Source organism: Aquarana catesbeiana, linkage group LG01 (genome assembly GCF_042186555.1).
Source record: "Aquarana catesbeiana isolate 2022-GZ linkage group LG01, ASM4218655v1, whole genome shotgun sequence".
Lineage (NCBI taxonomy): Eukaryota > Metazoa > Chordata > Amphibia > Anura > Ranidae > Aquarana > Aquarana catesbeiana.
In genome coordinates this window covers 244,607,897-244,627,073 of record NC_133324.1, presented here as the reverse complement: position 1 = coordinate 244,627,073, position 19,177 = coordinate 244,607,897, and the positions used below count along the sequence as shown (strand labels likewise).

At 44.7% G+C, this 19,177-nt stretch overlaps 1 protein-coding gene across 5 annotated transcripts in view; it reads right to left on the bottom strand.

Annotated features, from left to right (window-relative positions):
- The window catches only part of MPHOSPH9 (M-phase phosphoprotein 9), a 154,207-nt gene that overhangs the window by 107,035 nt on the left and 27,995 nt on the right, over positions 1 to 19,177 (bottom strand). For all 5 annotated transcript variants that reach the window (XR_012243919.1, XM_073627300.1, XM_073627269.1 and 2 more), the window contains one exon: positions 5,777 to 6,321. Coding sequence is in view for 4 of the 5 variants with exons in the window: in XM_073627300.1 (XP_073483401.1) it covers positions 5,777 to 6,321 (545 nt within the window). In the remaining variant the exon portion in view is untranslated. The remainder of the gene's footprint in view (positions 1 to 5,776; positions 6,322 to 19,177) is intronic.

Below are 19,177 nucleotides of genomic sequence, written 5' to 3'. Positions count from 1 at the left end.
CTGGGGTGTGCGTGCATGCTGCTGGCGACCCGCTCCAGCTGTGTTTGGACAGATGCCAATCAGTGGGTCCAGCGGATCCGATGTCCGCCAGGATCCGCCGATCGTTCATGGGAGAGGCAGAATAGCAGTCTGCTAGTAGGGGAGACAGAGATCCTGTGTTTCTGCTAAGCAGCAACATGGATCTCTGTTTTCTCACAGCCAAAGCACCTCCCATACAGTTAGTTAGCACTCCCAGAGAGCACATTTAACCCTTTGATTGACCCTGATGTCCCCCCCTTCACTGCAACAATGTCACTGGTCCCCAAAAAGTGTCACTTAGTGTCAGATTTGTCCGCTGCAATGTTGCAGTCCCGATATAAATTGCTGATCACCGCTATTACTAATAAAAATAAAATAAAGTCCATAAAATGATCCCATAGGTTTTAGACACTATAACTTTTGTGCAAACCAATCAATATATGCTTATTGGGATTTTGTTTACCAAAAACCATGTAGCAGAATACATATTGGCTTAAATTTATGAAATTAGATTTTTTTTTCAAAATTGTCAATCTTTTTTTGTTTATAGCAGAAAAAATAAAAACCAAAACGGTGATCAAATACCACTGAAAGAAAGCTCTATTTGTGGGAAAAAAAAGGACAACAATTTTGTTTGGGTACAGTGTCGCACGACCGCGCAATTGTCAGTTAAAGTAATGCAGTGCCATATTGTAAAAAACGGCCTGGTCAGTAAGGGGGTAAATCTTCAGAAGCTGAAGTGGTTAAAACAGGGACCTGGACAATGCCACACACAGTAATGGGTAAAGGGGAGACTGGTGTCCAGGTCAGGGACTGTCCCTCTGTACTGTGACATGCTGTGTATACAGTGGGGGAGGGATCTCTCAGCATGCAGCTAGTGTTCTCCTATGTCTCAGTGTAGCACACATAGGCAGTAGACATGTATAAACACACATCGACAGGTGAACACCCCCCCTCCCCACCTAAGGACTTGTTCATGGTACCCTCACCTCCCTTCACAGCCAGGTATGATTTTCCAGCACGGCCACACATTCCAAGCAGGTAGGTTAGAGAGGAGGGCAAGAGGAGAAAGTGAGTAAACAAGTAAGAAGCTGCACACTGCACACACATTGCTGGCTTCATTGTCTCACACCCCTCTATAGACAGTGCACTTGTTCCCCGATCCCTCACTCTGAAAATCTTATGTGTCCTCTATGGAGAGGGCAAAGGCTGGCCGTTTCCCCCTTCCAGACACTCACTGTGTGATCGGGACATCGCTGCTGCTGGCTGCTCCAGGGGAATTTAGTCCCATGCTGTGAAGGGTCAGGCGCCCAGAGTAGCAAGCTCTAGGAAGGTGAATGAGTGAAAACTCCAGCATGGTTCTGTAAGATGCCAGCAGCGGGCCCCTTACTGACCCTGGGCCCTCGGGCAGTCCACAGCACAGTGATCCGGTAAACCGGAAGGGACGCCACGGTGCCGCAAAAAGCACTGCCCACCATCCTCCGGTCCCCGCCAATAAAAATAAAGCAGGCCAGAGGCAAATCTGTGTAGAGTGGGAGTGATTGCAGGAGCATCACTTGCTCCCCAAACACTCCCTAAACATGGGCAAATCAGCTTTCCAGCTTGAAATCAGCCAATTGCAAGCTGGGAAGCTTCCCATAGACTGCTGTGTGTCCAGCGCCTGGCCACTCTTAACGACTTGGAGACCAGCCGCCGCAGTTATGCTACGGAAGGATGGCTCCCCTGGGAGATTTACTGCTCATTTTTAAAGTGGTTCTAAAGGCTGAAGGTTTTTTACCTTCAGCAAGGGGGAGGGGTCAGAAGCGCCAGTGGGGGACCCAAGAAGAGGAGGATCAGGGTTGCTCTGTGCAAAACCATTACAGGAAGTAAGATGTGTTTATTTTAAAGAGAAAAAAAAAAAAAAAACAAGGCTTTAGAACCACTTTAGGTTTGCTTTAATAGATGGCCAGGATTTCTGGGGTAATCCAAAAAAACAAACAAAAATGTACTAGCATTTGCATCCCTGGTTATCATAGGAATTAAAATCCTTTTCACCTGCAAATATTTGTATGAACTCTCCTCAGTACAATTGCCTGTGCTGAGGAAACGTTAATAGATATCATCTTTGACAGCTACCATCCGACACTTCGAGTGGCTAGTGTAAAACCCAACTGTCACTGGCAGCGTCGATCTGTACTAATAATTGGGATCCAATCAGAGTGGTTCCCAATCCTGTGATCTCTATGCCAAGAATTACAGTGATTTTATGAAGAGGGTGCAGAAGTGACTGCAACCTGAAGATATCTGTGTGCCTGTTTATTATTGTAACTGTCAGATACAATTATAATATTAAAAACAGGTTGTTTTTTTACTAAATCAGTGTGTCACATGAGATGTGTCCTAGCAGAGTGTGTCAAATGAGATATGTCCTTAAAGCAGAGTTCCACCCAAAAATGAAACTTCCGCTTATCAGATTCCTCGCCCCTCCGTTGCCACATTTTGCACCTTTTGGGGGGGCGGGGGAGCGGGTACCTGTTCTTGACAGGTACCCTGTCCCCACTTTCATCAGCCCTCGCCGCAGCGAGGTATGTCACAAGTTCAGCCCCCTCCTCCTCCTCCTCCTTCCCCTGCTGCCGGGCCAGTAAGAGAGCACAGAGCACTTTGCACATGCACAGAAGGTACCTGGCTGTGAACCAGAAAGGTGGCGGCAGCACCCAACAGCCGATGTAAACATCGCTGGATTCCAGGACAGGCAAGTGTCCTAATAGTAAAAGTCAGCAGCTACAGTATGTGTAGCTGCTGACTTAATTTTTGGAAGGGGGCGGAAAACTGCTTTAAGTATTTTTTCTTTTAGGTGGGCAAATTAGTCAAGTTACCTGACACTGCTAAGCTTGGCCTGGGCACCTAAGCTTCAATTATCTTTGACCACAAAGATAGTAAACCCACAGTCAAATATATATATAGCACGCGGCAGCCTCTCACTGTTCAAAAGCGGCGCCTCCTCGTCTGTGATAGGCAGTCAGTGTACAGCACATCACGGACATTCTCTCATCCTCGTCCGTGGTATGAAGATGAGAGAATGTCCATGATAGGCTGACCGCTGACTGCTGGGAAATGGAGGTTTCTGCCTATCATGGACAAGGAGGAGGCGTGGCTTTTGAAGAGTGAATGGCCGCCGCACACGCTGATCGGTGCAGAGAGGCACACGGAGGATGCACGGGACACAGGTAGGATGCACACAGACACATGCACACAGGTACATATACACATGACACATGTACATATACACAGGACACGTGACACATGCACAGGACACAGGGAGGTATACAGCTGCAGATGGGCATTGTTGACCCTCTCTTTCCACTTACAGTAGCTGCTGCATTTCTCACCCTCGTCTTATATTCGGGTCAATAAGTTATATATTATAATAGATAATATATATATATATTTATTAATATATATCTCTATCTATCTCATATCATATCATACACACACACACATACACATATACATACATACATAAAGTATCTCACAAAAGTGAGTACACCCCTCACATTTTTGTAAATAATTTATTATATCTTTTCATGTGACAACACTGAAGAAATGACACTTTGTTACAATGTAAAGTAGTGAGTGTACAGCTTGTATAACAGTGTAAATTTGCTGTCCACTCAAAACAACAACACACAGCCATTAATGTCTAAACTGCTGTCAACAAAAGTGAGTACACCCCTGAGTGAAAATGTCCACATGCCCAATTCAACATGGCACCTCATGGTAAACAACTCTCTGAGGATCTAAAAAAAAAAAAAAAAAAAAGAATTGTTGCTCTACATAAAGATGGCCTAGGCTATAAGAAGGTTGCCAAGACCACGAAACTGAGCTGCAGCACGGTGGCCAGGACCATACAATGTTTTAACAGGACTTGTTCCACTCAGAACAGGCCTCGCCATGATCGACCAAAGAGGTTGAGTGCACATGCTCAGCATCATATCCAGTAGGGTTGCACCAATACCGATACCAGTATCGGTGCCGATACTAAGCATTTTTAAGGGTATCGGTACTCGTGGAAATGTACCGATACCTTCTAGTTTGTTTTTTTCCAGCTGTCGGCGGGATTTCCCCGCTAACAGCTGAAATGTAAAAAAATGAATGTCGTAATTATTGGTTGATAAGGAGCGGGGCCGCCGCGTCCTTAACAACCATGTCAGCTGTCTATGGGATTCCCCTCCCCGCCCGCCAGCTGTCACCAGGCCCGGACTGGTCGGGGCCGCATGTCCTCTGCAGTGCTGGGTGTACTGACAGACAGGGTCATATCTACAAAGGCAAACAAGGCATTTTCCTTGTTGGGCGACGCTGACCAGTTATGTTGCTACAGGAGGGCAAGGGGGGCAGACTCAGCAGAGGGTGAATTTACGATAAAGCGTTCATCTGCCTATCGAGCCTCCAAGACACGTTCTTGTAGAGCGGATCCCCCCTCCCTCCTCTTCAGCCATCTTTCAGGAAATCCACTCATCCCCATCTATGAAGAATGGACGGGGTGAACTCTGTTTCTTCCAAATTGCTCAGCTTCACCCAACCGTAACAGCTCTCCCTGTCCTCGTGTGTGGAATGCTGTGCGGTGTCGGCTCCTTTCTGATGATTTGTATGTTGCTCGGACTGCAGTGCGTGCTGACATCTGTCAATGTGCACTGTAAGACACTGCAAGCTGGAGGGACAGCTGGTATGTGATTACTCAGCACAGCCCGGAATACACAAGATTTCACTATTCTGTCTGTGTCTGTAGATCCCTTCATAGGAATGCAGGTTACGGGAACAAGTTTGGGTTACTGGGGTGAGTCTGCAGGTAACCTAAAGGCTGTGCTGTCACACCTCCACCTAATGTCTACGTGATTGATAGTCAAATGAAGGGTTATCTGTCATCATCCAACCTGTGTGAAGGTCCTGAATGGGGATATAAAATAAAGATTAATCTGCACAACATACTGATAATTCTCTGATAGCTGTACTGGGATCCTAACTGATTATTAAGGGCTCCCTGACTATTTCCTATGTAAATATCATGTCATCCTACTATGCACCATGTCAGCAGTCTGACAATCTGATATCCCCCCCCCCTGCCCTCACTTCCCCTCCTCGCCCCCCCCCCCCCCATCCTGTCCTCACCCCCCATCCTGTCCTCACCCCCTACCCAGCCCTCACTTACCCTCCTACTCCCCCCCATCCTGTCCTCACCCCCCTACTCCCCCCCATCCTGTCCTCACCCCCCTACTCCCCCCCACCCTCACTTACCCCCTACTCCCTCCCATCCTGTCCTCACCCCCCACTCCCTCTCCCCACCCTGCCCTTACCCCAGCCTCACAAAACATTGACACTTTGGGCCCAAGTTGGACATTTTCACTCAGGGGTATACTCACTTTTGTTGCCAGGGGTTTAGACAGTAATGGCTGTGTGTTGAGTTATTTTGAGGGGGCAGCAAATTTACACTGTTATACAAGCTGTACACTCACTACTTTACATTGTAGCAAAGTGTCATTTCTTCAGTGTTGTCACATGAAAAGATATAATAAAATATATTTACAAAAATGTAAATATATATATATATATATATATATATATATATATATATATATATATATATATATATATATATATATATATATATATATATATATATATATATATATATTTTCTGAATATCAAAGTCTTGAAAAATAAGGCACAACATTTCCTCAAGCTGTAGTGGGACTCTAGGGCTTAATACCACAATGGTACTTACCTGTTTGGCTGGTTATATTGGCTGACAGCCTTTTCTTCATTGTTCATATGGCTTCCTGACAGGTTTCCTTCAGAAGATTTCTCAAGGTGTGTTAGACATTTACTATCAGGTACCAGTATGAAAGGTTTTTCATTGTCTACAGGTGAAGGAGTTGAATGAGGATGCCTGGTAAACTCAGTTCTGCATTCTACAGAAGTCTGATTTGTAGAAAGACAGGCCTTCCTTGAGGTATTTTGACTACAGCTGCTTAAACAAGCGTTTGGCTCAGAGGCAGAAATCGTTCCGTAGCCGCTGCTGATGGAAGTACTCTCCTGAAAGTGCTCCTGTGTAATGAAGGCTCTTTTCTGAATATCAAGTTCTCTAAACAGATGGAATGCGGTGTTGGTGCTTTCTCCCCTCTCTTCATCTTGGGAATGCTGTCCAGCATCAGCATTTGGAGGATGGCCTCCACTTGCTTGAGTTAAGATGGCATCGCCTGTCCTACAGTTTCGAGGAGAGCTGCTTTCCTGTAACTGGGCTAGATGTTTAATTTCCTCGCGGATGAGCTGAAAGTAAAACAAGAGCATTGAAGCTATAATTATTAGAATTCACCAGTGGAATGACTAATCCAGGATACTACACTGAATTTCATAGGTGAGATAAGGACAAAACCCCTATCCCACAACCATTCAAATATCCACAATACTTCATAACTTGCTCATTATAGAATTAAACCTGAGCAATACAGCTGCACAGTGGGGATAGTCATCCAGAAAAAAGAATAATAAAAATCGTTTAAAACAGATAAAATTGTGCTCTTATATTTTAACATGGGAGGCTTAATAGAATATGAACATTTCCCAAGATCGTGGTGACTAAAGTAAAATTACTGCAAGCAGCTGCCAAAACATGAAAGTTACTACTGAAGCATAAACATTAACCTTTACACAATGAGATACTACAAGAAAAATAGATACAGACATTTAACAAGAAAATACATTTTAACCAACAAGAAAAAAAAGCCTGAAATATCAGACAAACGATATTTGTTATTATTAATATGCTAGAAAAGTCAAGCAAGCTGTTGAAAATGATTATTGTATTTATATAACATAGGGGTGTATTTATAAAAAACGTGCAGAGCTATTTGTTCTGTAAACCTGCATGTACATCTTTGCCGTGCGAACAGAGGTAAAACCAAGTGTAATAAGGCCATTTTATCTGCAGGTTGCGTGTATCAGGAAAATATCCCATTATGGTCACTAGATGTAGCTGATAATCATAGGGAATAAATACAAATTTACTGTAATCGTTAGCTCCCATTAGTAATCATAATGTGGTATTTTTCTGATTCACTCTATGAAAAACATTCTACCTAGAAAGAAAAAAGCCTAAACATTCAATTTTGCTCCCATTTGCGCTAAAGAAATATACCTACAGTTTCACAGGACGAATATCTCCACACCCCCTAGATATCTAAAGCATTTCTTCATAAAATACAGCATAAGCATTTAAAAATACCAATATTATTGTATGTGACCAATCCTGCATTTCACTATGAAAAGCTCCCTAGATGTTTTTTTTTTTTTTTTTCTGACTGTTATTCATTGTTAATATTTAATATAGTTTTGTTATTGCCAAAAAAGAGGGTTTTCCCTCACTTTCTGTTCTGGTGGCAAGTGTTTTAACAGTCAGGTGGTAATGTAAAAAAAAAAAAAAAAAAAAAAAAAAAAAAACCCCAAAGGAAAAACTAGCCAGTGTTTTTATTTTTTTGGCAGGGCTATTTTAGTTTTTTTTTTTTCCCCAGGGGCTCTGACCCTGCCACCATTCTGGCCGTGGTCAAAATGACATGTCCTCCTTCCTCAGCTACCTTGGATATCCTTGTCACCTATCCCAGGAGGCTGCAGAACCCATTCACAGAATGTCCAGGGCAGCACTAACTGCATCATTGGGGGACTTGCTGCCTGAACCGGGACCAAGATGGAGGTGCGAGACCCAGGCTGGTCACACCTGAACAGCCAATTCCTGAAGGAGAATGTAAAATATGTTTTTTGAAGAGAATCCCGCAAGAGTGTGTAAGCTTTAAGTCAGTGGCAATGAAAGGTTAAACATTTTATGTATTTTTTTTAAATCACAATTTTATATATTTTCCTGTGTTATTTTATCTTTATATGAATAGCTCACTTAATTTTCTGCTCTCCCAATAACCATCTCATATAGCCTCACAATTTAGATCAATCATAATCTAATTATCCTAAATTTAAGCCCATTTTTAGGAAATGCTTTTTGCGTAATGTAAGGGAGGCAGGATCAACTGTCAATGGCATTGGTACCATTGGCACCCATTGTCCCTGTCTCATGTATTGGCATTGGTGCCATGCATGAGACAGGGACACCCAGGAAAAGTCCAAGCAAGTTTGCTCTGTAATTTGAATCACAGCAGCAAGCACAGCTTCAATGCAGGAAGGCTTTGTACAGCAAGTCGGTAGCGTAAAACAAAACATCTGCCTCGTCCAAGTAACTAAACAGTAGGTTTCTGACTAACAGGGTTCCCCAAAACAAATACGCAGCCCTTTTATCTTCTTAATGTTCTGTCAGCATTAAGTATTTTTACACAGCAGCAGGCTGCAAATAGTTAGCACATGCAGCATTCTTGTTTAGTGAAGGCACATTAAAGTGTTACTAAACCCAGGACCCTGCATTCACTATATCTGGTCTCCCACAGTACAAAGAACATGGAAATGCAATTGTTTTAGTAACTATAAACTGCTAAATACCTTTCCTCATCAGCAGTATATAGCAGTCTTGTGACTTACCAGTGTCCGGCCAAGCACTGCATGACCCCTGACCCTCTGTCTGGACAGTGCCGACTGGCCCTGTGCATAGTTGCCAACATTGTAAAAAAATTTATAGGGCCACTTTGTCTGTAGGCAGAGTCTTATTATAATTAGGGGCGGGGCATTTGTTTATAGGGGTAGTGTAGAGGGGAAAAGTGTCAGGGCTGGGCTCAGTCCTTCCTTCTCAAAGCTGGCCGCACAGCTATCGGCTAATTGCCAGCTTCTATCTCTTCACAGTGACTCACTGATTGATGATATCCTGCTCGTCAGTCCTGCCTACTTAACCACTTAAGGACCAGCCTCGTTTTGGATTTTAGGTGTTTACATGTTTAAAACAGGTTTTTCTGCTAGAAAATTACTTAGAACCCCCAAACATTATATATGGTTTTTCTTCTAACACCCTAGAGAATAAAATGGCGGTCGTTGCAATACTTTTTTTTGCACCGTACATGCGCAGCGGTCTTAAAAGCGCACTTTTTTTGGAAAAAATTCACTTTTTTGAATAAAAAAATATAAGACAACACTAAAGTTAGCCAAATTTTTTTTTTTATATTGTGAAATATAATGTTACGCCAAGTGAATTGATACCAAACATGTCACGCTTCAAAATTGCGCCCGCTCGTGGAATGGCATCAAACTTTTACACTCAAAAATCTCCATAGGCGATGTTTAAAAAAATTCTACAGGTTGCATATTTTGCGGTACAGAGGAGGTCTAGGGCTAGAATTATTGCTCTTGCTCTACCGGTCGTGTCGATACCTCACGTGTGGTTTGACCACCGCTTTCATATGCGGGCGCTACTCGCGTATGCGTTCGCTTCTGCGCGCAAGCTCGTCGGGACGGGGGGGTTTTTAAAAAAAAAAAAAAAAAAAAAAAAATTTTATTATTTATTTTACATTATTTTATTTATTTTTACACTGTTTTTAAAAAAAATTGTGTCACTTTTATTCCTATTACAAGGAATGTAAACATCCCTTGTAATAGAAAAAAACATGACAGGTCCTCTTAAATATGAGATCTGGGGTCAAAAAGACCTCAGATCTCATATTTAAACTAAAATGCAACTAAAAAAAAAAAATAAATAAATAAAAAAAAGTAATTTAAAAAAATGACATTGAAAAAAATATGCCTTTAAGAGGCGTGGACGGAAGTGACATTTTGACGTCGCTTCCGCCCAGCAGTATCATGGAGACGAGTGGGCACCATATTAGCCTCACTCGTCTCCAGGCACACCACAGGGAAGGACGCGATCGCCTCCGCCGCTACCGACGGCTCCGGTAAGCAGCGGAGGGCACTGGATCGCGGCGGGTGGGGGCCCCTCTCCCACCACCGATAAAAGTGATCTCACGTCGAATCCGCCACAGGGACCACTTTTATCTGAAAGCCGGCCGCCGCACGAAAACGGGGATACCGGGGTTATGGCAGCTAGCTGCTGCCATAACAACGATATCCCTGTTCAAAGTTTGGACGTACATCGTCGTGCGGCGGTCGGTAAGTGATTAAGCCGTCTAGTCCACACGATCTCTCCCTTCGCCCTGGTCACATCTCTAGAGACGCTCGCCTGTGTTCCTGTTAAAGACTTGCTTGGCTGACATTCCTTCTGGCTCCAGATCCTGCTTGCTGTTCTACTATGCTCATCTCTGGCTCCCTGACATTTTGGCTTGTCTGACTATCCGTTCCGGTTCCTGAACTCTGGCTATGTTTTGACTACGTTTACTCGGTTTACCTTTTTTTATTATTCTTCAACAAGTGTGATTTAACTGTATTTCTGTCCAAGTCTGATTCATGGTTTCTGACAGTAGGCGCAGGCCATGAATTCAGAAGATGCAGTCAATCCACTTGTTGGTAATATTTTTTCCAGATTGGATGAGCAGGATCACCGCATGGATCAGTTTGCCATGGCGTTACAAATGCTCCTGAGTTGCACGGCTCACCTGGAATCTCCCACTGTGGCTGCTCCGGTACAACCTGTGTTGCAGGTCGTCCCTGCTGCTGCTCCAGTCTCTGTGCAGGCACCCGCCTCGAGTATTTCCTCTATAAGCGGTATGTCTGGTTCCACTCCGCTTCCCCAGCGATTTGGGGGCGATCCAGTACAATGCACAGGGTTTCTCAACCAGGTGGAGATATACTTTGAGATGCTGCCCCAGGCATTTCCCACGGACAAAAGCAAAGTAGGTTTTATGATAGCTTTGCTTTCTGAGAGAGCCTTGGCCTGGCCAAACCCTCTATGCGAGACGTAAAAACCTGTTGTCTTGAGTTACCCTGAGTTTGTGGCTTCTTTTAAAAAGGGTATTTAAACGTTCCCGCACGCTCCGCTTCTGCTGCCAAGTGCCTCATGTTCACCAAACAGAGTACGAAAAATTTTGCCGATTACACCACTGAATTCCGTACTCTGAGAGCAGAGGTTGCTTGGAACAATGCAGCCCTCGTGGCTGCTTTTTCTCATGGTCTCTCGGATACCATCAAGGATGAGATAGCAGCCCGAGATATACCCACTGAGCTGGAGAAGTTGATCACGTTTGCCATCCTCATTGACTCCAGACTCAGAGAAAGACTCCCTTTTAAAGGAGCGCTTGCGGAAGCCTCTTGTACATTTGTCTCCGAACTTAGCAGTCCCACCCTTGCCTCCCTCACCTCCCATGCCTCCTGAGACCGAGTCGGTCTGTGAAGATAAACCCATGCACTTGGGCTTCACGCATCTCTCTGCGGATGAGAGAACCCTTAGCAGGAGGGAGAGATTGTGCCTTTATTGTGGTCATGCAGGTCACTTTCTGAAGTCTTGTCCTACCCATCCAGGGAACGCCCGAACCTTGAGGTCCTGTCACGGAGAGACCTTGGGTGGAGTTGTTTCGTCCCCAGTTATCCAGAAGGATAAGCCCCTGGTTTCGGTCACCCTTTCTTGGGCTGAGTCGTCCGTCGAGATACAGGCTCTATTCGACTCTGGGGCTGCAGGCCTGTTCATTGATGCTGACTTTGTATCGCAGCACTCGATTCCGCTGCATGACACTCCATTTGCCATTGAGGCTCTTGATGGGAGACCTCTACAGCCTGCCCATGTGACTCATGAGACGGTTCTGTTGTCCATCGCCATAGGGGCTCTTCCCCCATGAAATAATCCAATTTCAAGTTATTTCCTTACTTAAATTTTTCACTGTTTATTGGTTATCCTTGGTTACAGAGGCACAACCCCTCTTTTGATTGGCTCTGTGCTGAGGTTCTCTCCTGGTCGCCACAGTGCAGTAAGACATGCTTCCAGAAGGCAGCCAAGGTCCTGTGCAGCTCTTCACTCTCCTCCCTATCGGAGGAGTACTGCGATTTTAGCAATGTCTTTGACAAAGGTTAAGCCAGTGGTTTGCCTCCACACCTGTCGTATGATTGCACAATTGACCTTCAACCTGGTGCCATATCCCCTCATGGCTGGGTTTACCCTTTGTCGGTCTTGGAGCATAAGGCCATGGAGGAGTATGTTGCAGACTCACTTTCTCAAGGTTTCATCCACAAATCCTCATCTCCTGCTGGTGCAGGTTTCTTCTTTGTGAAGAACAGGAGTGGTGAACTGAGACCTTGTATTCATTATAGGGATCTCAATCGTTTCATGATTAAGACTGCCTATCTGATTCCATTGATTACGGAGTTATTTGACTGCCTCAAGGGAGCAATGGTTTTTACGAAGCTTGATTTGAGAAGGGCATACAAGCTCATGAGGATTAAGGAGGGCGACGAGTGGAAAACCGCGTTTAATACCAGAACAGGTCATTATGAGTACCTCGTAATGCCTTTTGGCCTTTGTAACGCCCCGGCAGTTTTCCAGTAATTTATTAACGATGTCCTCCGAGATTTGTTGCAGTTATGAGTAGTGGTTTATCTCGACTATATCCTCATATTTTCCAAGTCCCTGGAGAGCCACCACACAGATGTCTGTCGTGTGCTTCAGAAACTAAGAGAGAACAATCTCTATTGTAAATTGGAGAAGTGCTAATTCCATTGTGAACAGGTTAAATTCCTGGGTTATGTCATTTCCACTGCTGGTTTTTCGATGGACCCAGAGAAACTTTCAGCAGTCCTACAGTGGCCCCGCGGGTTTACATCCTTTGCAGCAATTTCTTGGCTTTGACAACTATTATCGGAAGTTTATTCGTAACTTCTTGTCTCTGGTCAAGCCCCTGACTGATATGACCAGAAAGGACGGTAACCCACAGAGTTGGTCTCCAGAGTCCATTAAGGCCTTTGAGAGTCTCAAGGCTGCCTTTGTTTTTGCTCCTGTGTTGGCACATCCTGATCCTACGTTACCTTTTATCCTTGAGATTGATGCTTCTGGAGACTGGAGCTGGCGCCCTTCTGTCTCAACGTCCTACCTCTGAGCGCGCTATGCATCCTTGTGGCTACTTTTCCAAGAAATTGTCACCTGCGGAGTGCAATTACGAGATTGGTGACAGAGAGCTGTTTGCGATCATTTTAGCCCTGAAAGAATGGAGGCATCTCCTCTAAGGTACCACTGTGCCAGTTCTCATTCTTACTGACCATAAGAATCTCACATTCTTGACTGAGGCTAAACGCCTCTCTCCAAGAAGGGCGCAATGGGCTCTTTTCTTGTCTAGTTTCAATTACATTGTCTTATTCTTACCCAGTACTAAGAATGTAAGGGCTGACGCTTTGTCACAACAATTTTCCTCCACTGCCAAGATGGAGTCGGTTCAGGTTCCTCTAATTACTCCTGATCGTATTCGGGCTACGGTTCGCACCAATCGCACTTCTCCTTTGGGTAACAAAATTCTTGCTGCTCAGGTCCATGCTCCTCCTGAGAAACCTTGTGACCAATGCTTTGTCCCAGAGAGTCTCCGTACTGCCGTGCTCCAAACTTACCATTCTCCCAAGGCTGCTGGCCACCCTGGGAAGAATCAACTCTTTTGGGCCATTTCCCAACAATTCTGGTGGCCTAGTCTACATGCTGATGTAACCACCTTCGTAGCTGCCTGTTCCGTGTGTGCTCAGAGTAAGACTACATGACACCTTCCAGTGGGCCTACTACAACCCATACCAAATGGAGAGAGGCCCTGTACCCACCTGTCTATGGATTTCTTTGTGAGTTACCCAACAACCAGGGCAACACAGTTGGTGGTTGACAGGTTCTCAAAAATGTCCCATTGTATCCCACTTAAGAAGTTGCCCACTTCTAAGGAACTGGCTTTGATTTTTGCTCGGGAGATCTTTCGCTAACATGGGCTACCCAAGGTCATTGTCTCTGACAAGGGTAGTCAGTTTGTGTCCCAGCAAGCCTTTTGTGCACAGTTGGGAATTGAGCTTGCTTTCTCCTCTGCATATCACCCGCAGTCTAATGTGGCCGCAGAACAAGCCATCAGTCCTTGGAGCAATTCCTACGTTGCTATATTTCTGACCATCATAACAACTGGTCAGACCTATTACTGTGGGCGAAGTTTGCGCACAATAGTGCCTTGAATTCTGCATCCCGATTGTCCCCGTTTATGGCGAACTATGGTTTCCAACCTTCCATGTTGCCTGACTTGTTTGTTCCGCAGAGTATTCCTGCGTTAGAGGAGCATCTCTGTGGTCTTCGTTCCACTTGGGCACAAGTCCAGGAGTCTTTGAGACATGCTAATGATAGGTACAGACTCCATGCTGACCGCAGACGCCTGCCTGCGCCTTCCTACGAGGTTGGGGACAGTGTCTGACTGTCATCTCGCAACCTCCGACTTAGTGTTCCCGCTCTGAAGTTCGCACCTCGGTTTATTGGGCCTTTCCGTATTCTTCACAGGATTAACCCAGTGGCTTACGCATTAGACCTTCCTTCAAATATGCGTATCTTGAATGTATTTCAGGTCTCCTTAATAAAACCTTTGGTCTGCAACCGATTTACCATCTCGGTACCTCATCCTCACCCTGTACAGGTTGAGAACCATGAGGAGTATGAAGTACAGTCCATTGTTGACTCCTGTAGGTTCCATGGGTGCATACAGTACTTGGTGCATTGGAAAGGGTACAGTCCGGAGGAACGCTCTTGGGTCTCATCCTCGGACGTACATGTCCCTGTCCTCCTCCGTGATTTCCATAGACGTTTTTCCCTCAAGCTTGGTGGTCCTCCGAGGGGGGGGGATCATTGAGGAGGGGGTACTGTCAGGCTTGGGCTCAGCCCTTTCTTCTGGAAGCTGGCCACTCAGCTGTCGGCTAATTTCCAGCTCCTATCTCACCACAGTGACTCGCCTGTTGATGATATCCTGCTTGTCAGTCCTGCCTACTTAAGCTCTGCCTTCGCCTTGGTTGCATCTCCAGAGATGCTCTCTTGTGTTCCTGTTAAAGACTTGCTTGGCTGACATTCCTTCTGGCTCCAGATCCTGCTTGCTGTTCTACTACGCTCATCTCTGGCTCCCTGGCGTTTTGGCTTGTCTGACTATCCATTCCAGTTCCTGAACTCTGGCTATGTTTTGACTACTTTTTATTATTATTATTATAATTATTATACAAGTGTGATTTAACGGTACTTCTGTCCTAGTTTGATTCATGGTTTCTGACAAAAGCAAAATGTGGCAAAAAAGGGCGTGGTTTAAATTAAATAGTGGGTGTGGTTTAAAAGGGTGTGGTTGGAGTCTGAGATGAACGAGGGATGGAGGGAGAAAGAAAGAAATAGGGAGGGAAGGAGACAGAAGGAAAGAGAGGGATGGATAGATACTCCAAACATCTGGTATTAGAGCTTCAATCATCCCGGCACCATGGTTGTCATGGTGTCAGGATGATTGAAGTGCATTATTTATTATTATTACACTGTAATATAAAATGAAATAGTTCAACTCACCATAATGTAGAATCAGTGGAAGCCCTGAGCGTGTCACTTGCTACGTTGCCTGCCACCAGATGCCATCAGGCATCCCCAGCGGAGTGCCTCCTTACGTCAGGTGTCCCCAGCGGAGTGCCTCCTTACATCAGGTGTCCCCTAGCGGAGTGCCTCATTACATCAGGTGTCCCCAGCGGAGTGCCTCCTTACATCTCAGGTGCCCCCAGTGCAGTAGAGTCCCTTGGCTCTGCCTCTCACAGACCGGCAGCAGGCCACAGAGCGGAAGGGTGGCGGCAGCTCCATGTGTCTTTGCAGGTCTCGTTTCCCTGTGTTCAGTGGAGAGGGGGCTCCGACCCGTGCAGCTAACCGGCTTCAGTCTACAAGAGAATTGTCCACTTGTACACTGAAGAGCCGCTGCACAAAACGGAGGCCCCTCCCCTCTGCACTAAACATAAGGGAAAGAACCTGCTAGCCGGAAAGAGATTTTGCAGCGGTGGCCATATTTTTGGAGCCAGAAGCTGCGGTGCCGAAAACAGTCCCAATTTCCAGGGACAAAAGCAAAATCTTGGGATTCTGATCGGGATAGCCTCAGATCGGGACAAGGGTCGCAAAATCGGGAATTGTCCTGGGAAAATCGGGACTGTTGGCAAGTATGCCTGTGCTGATCACATGCAGAACAAAAACAAAAAAACAAGCACTCTAGCAATACACACCAAACTGAGCATGTGCAGAGTGCCCCCAAGGGTCATCAGCAGATGAATTAGGGACTGTGGAAGAAGGGAAGGATCAGAAAAGACAGGATCAAACAGCCTTTTTACACAATGCAGAGGATTACCCCTTAGGTTCCACAGTATAACAAGCATGCTTTACTGCATATGTAGACTGATTTTACTGTTGTGGGTTTAGTAACACTAATATACTACTGGGTGGTAAAAAAAAAAAAAGAACAAAAAATGGCAAAACAGGCAGTTGATTGTAATAAATCTATCCATCTATCTATACATACACACATACTCAAAAGTTTGCATACCCTGGCAGAATTGGTGAGATCATGGCATTGATATTGAAAATATGACTAATCATGCTTTTAAGGACAATGATCATATGAAGCCATTTATCATCATCACATAGTTGTTTGGCTTCTTTTTAAACCATAACAACAGAAATTACCCAAATTAGGGCTGCAACTAACAATTATTTTCTAAATCAATTAGTTGGCCAATTAAATTGGATAAAAACCTCAAGAAAAAAAAAAAGTTTGCTGCACAATTTAAATAATAATAATAATAAAGTTTTAAAAAAACATATTATTCTTGAATATCTATATGCAGTGGTAAATATAAAATAACCAGCTATAAAAGGAAAGAAAGAATAAAAAAAATGTAAAAAGACCTAAAACACGTTTTTTTTGCAGATTTTCAGACAGAATTATATTACCAGTATGTTATATATGAAAATATATAATACTATACATTATATTATACGATAGTAGTCTTTAGCTTTTCTAGGTTCAGATGCGGATCCTCCCTACACAGAACCCTAAGACCCCTTTCACACTGAGGCGCTTTACAGGGGTTTTTGCCCTAAAAATAACACCTGTAAACTGCTTCTGCAGCCCCAGTGTGAAAGCCCGAGTGCGCTTGCAGAACAGGAAAAAAAAAAAAAAAAAAAGACCTGCAGGCAGCATCTTTGGGGCGATGGGGAAGCGATGTATACTCCACTCCTCTACTGACCCTGCTTTCAAAGCGGTAAAGCAGCACAGTGGCGCAGTGGGTAGCACTCTCGCCTAGCAGTAAGAAGGGTCGCTGGTTCAAATCCCAACCACGACACTACCTGCCTGGAGTTTGCATGTTCTCCCTGTGTCTGCGTGGGTTTCCTCCGGGTACTCCGGTTTCCTCCCACACTCCAAAGACATGCTGGTAGGTTAATTGGATCCAGTCTAAATTGTCCCTAGTATAGGTATGAATGTGAGTTAGGGACCTTAGATTGTAAGCTCCTTGAGGGTATAGGGACTGATGTGAATGTATAATATATATATGTAAAGCGCTGCGTAAATTGACGGCGCTATATAAGTACCTGAAATAAATAAATAAATAAATAAATAAAGCGTCGCTAAAACTAGCGGCGGTTTACCTCTAACATCCACACTGCCCCAGTGTGAAAGGGGTCTTAAAGTGATAGTTTTTTTTTAAATTTAACATTTACAAACATATATCATGCTTGTCTGCTCTGTGCAATGGTTTTGCACAGAGCAACCCCAATCCTCCTCTTCCTCTTCTGGGGTCCCCTACCAGCGCTCCTGGCTCTTCCTGCCTTTAGAGTGCCTCCATAGCAAGCCGCTTGCTATGAAGGCACCGTGCAGGCTCAATCCCTGTCTGCACTGTGTGCTTGACCTACTTACCTAGGCAGATGCAGCTTCAGTCCAAAGCTGCATCTGTCCCCCACCGGCTCTACGACTGAAAACTGAGCGATCAAAAACCGCCGATCGCTCAGCTCTCAGTGCTCTGTGAGCAGAGAGCTCATGGCTCTCAGTCACTGCTGTCTGCTCTGCCCCCCCACCAACTTAGTGGAGTACTTATCTGTGGAGGGGTGGGAGCAGGCTGAGCCAGATGCTGGTCCAGGCTCCTGGGTGGATCCCGAACATATGGTCGGGATCTTTCCCCAGCCTGGACTGGCTCTGAGACGTCAGATGACAGCCGGTCACAGGAGTGCAGAACGAAATGCCCTCCTGTAGACCATACGAGAAGTACAGTCAAACAAGCATTGTCTGTACTTCTCCTTTAAGGTAAAAAAACCTTCTGCCTTCAGAATCACTTTAAAGTGGATGTAAACCCCAAATATTTTTTTTTTTTTTTTTATGTCATAGTAGAGTATAAGATTTCCTATCATTTGAGCCCAGTCTTGTCACAAAGTTAATCCAGCTCTGAGCAATCCACTTTTATTGTTCAGCGAGATAAATCTTGACAAACAGAGAAAAACTTTGTCAAATCCTCCCCCTTGCTATGAGTGACAGGTGATTTACATATCTCGTGCACTAGCCTAAGACATGCATTAGCCCTTTCTTCAGCAGCTCTGCAAGGATTGGCTGTTCCACGCCTCAGCATGATTTGGCATGCTGAAGTCATGTGGTTACTTTCCTATCTTTTCACTGGATGTTAGAGGTTATAGCAGAAGTTCAGTGCAGGAGAAAATGAATATTGACAAGGAGAGTGTAGAGGTGGGTGGGGAGTCTACTGACATCACGACTCCACCCACTGAGCTCCAGACAACAGACCCACCCACAGAATATGCCGTTTTTGGGTTCTTATAACAGACAGAGGGGAGACATTTGACAGGTAAAGATACATGCAGGAGGCATGTATATCCTTATAGATAACCCCTATGGCAGTAGTTTAAAAAGGATGACATTGGGTTTACATCCACTTTAAGTCACTTCCTTCTCCTGCCCAGGACAAGATGTCCCATGAGACATTGCTCCTCACACATTCACAAGTTCTCAGTTCTCTTTAGATCCAGGGTCCAAAAATGGATCGAATAGTTGACACCAGGATCCAAAAATAGATCAACCAGTGGAGACCAGGATCTAAAAATAGATCGAACATTTCAGACCAGGATCTAAAAGTAGATCAAACAGTTGAGAACTGGATCTAAAATAGATCGAACAGTTGAGACCAAGATCTAAAAGTAAATCAAACGGTTGAAACCAGGATCTAAATGTAGATCGAAAAGTTGAGACCAGGATCTAAAAATTGATTGAACAGTTGAGACTAGGGCTGCAACTAATGATTATTTTGATAA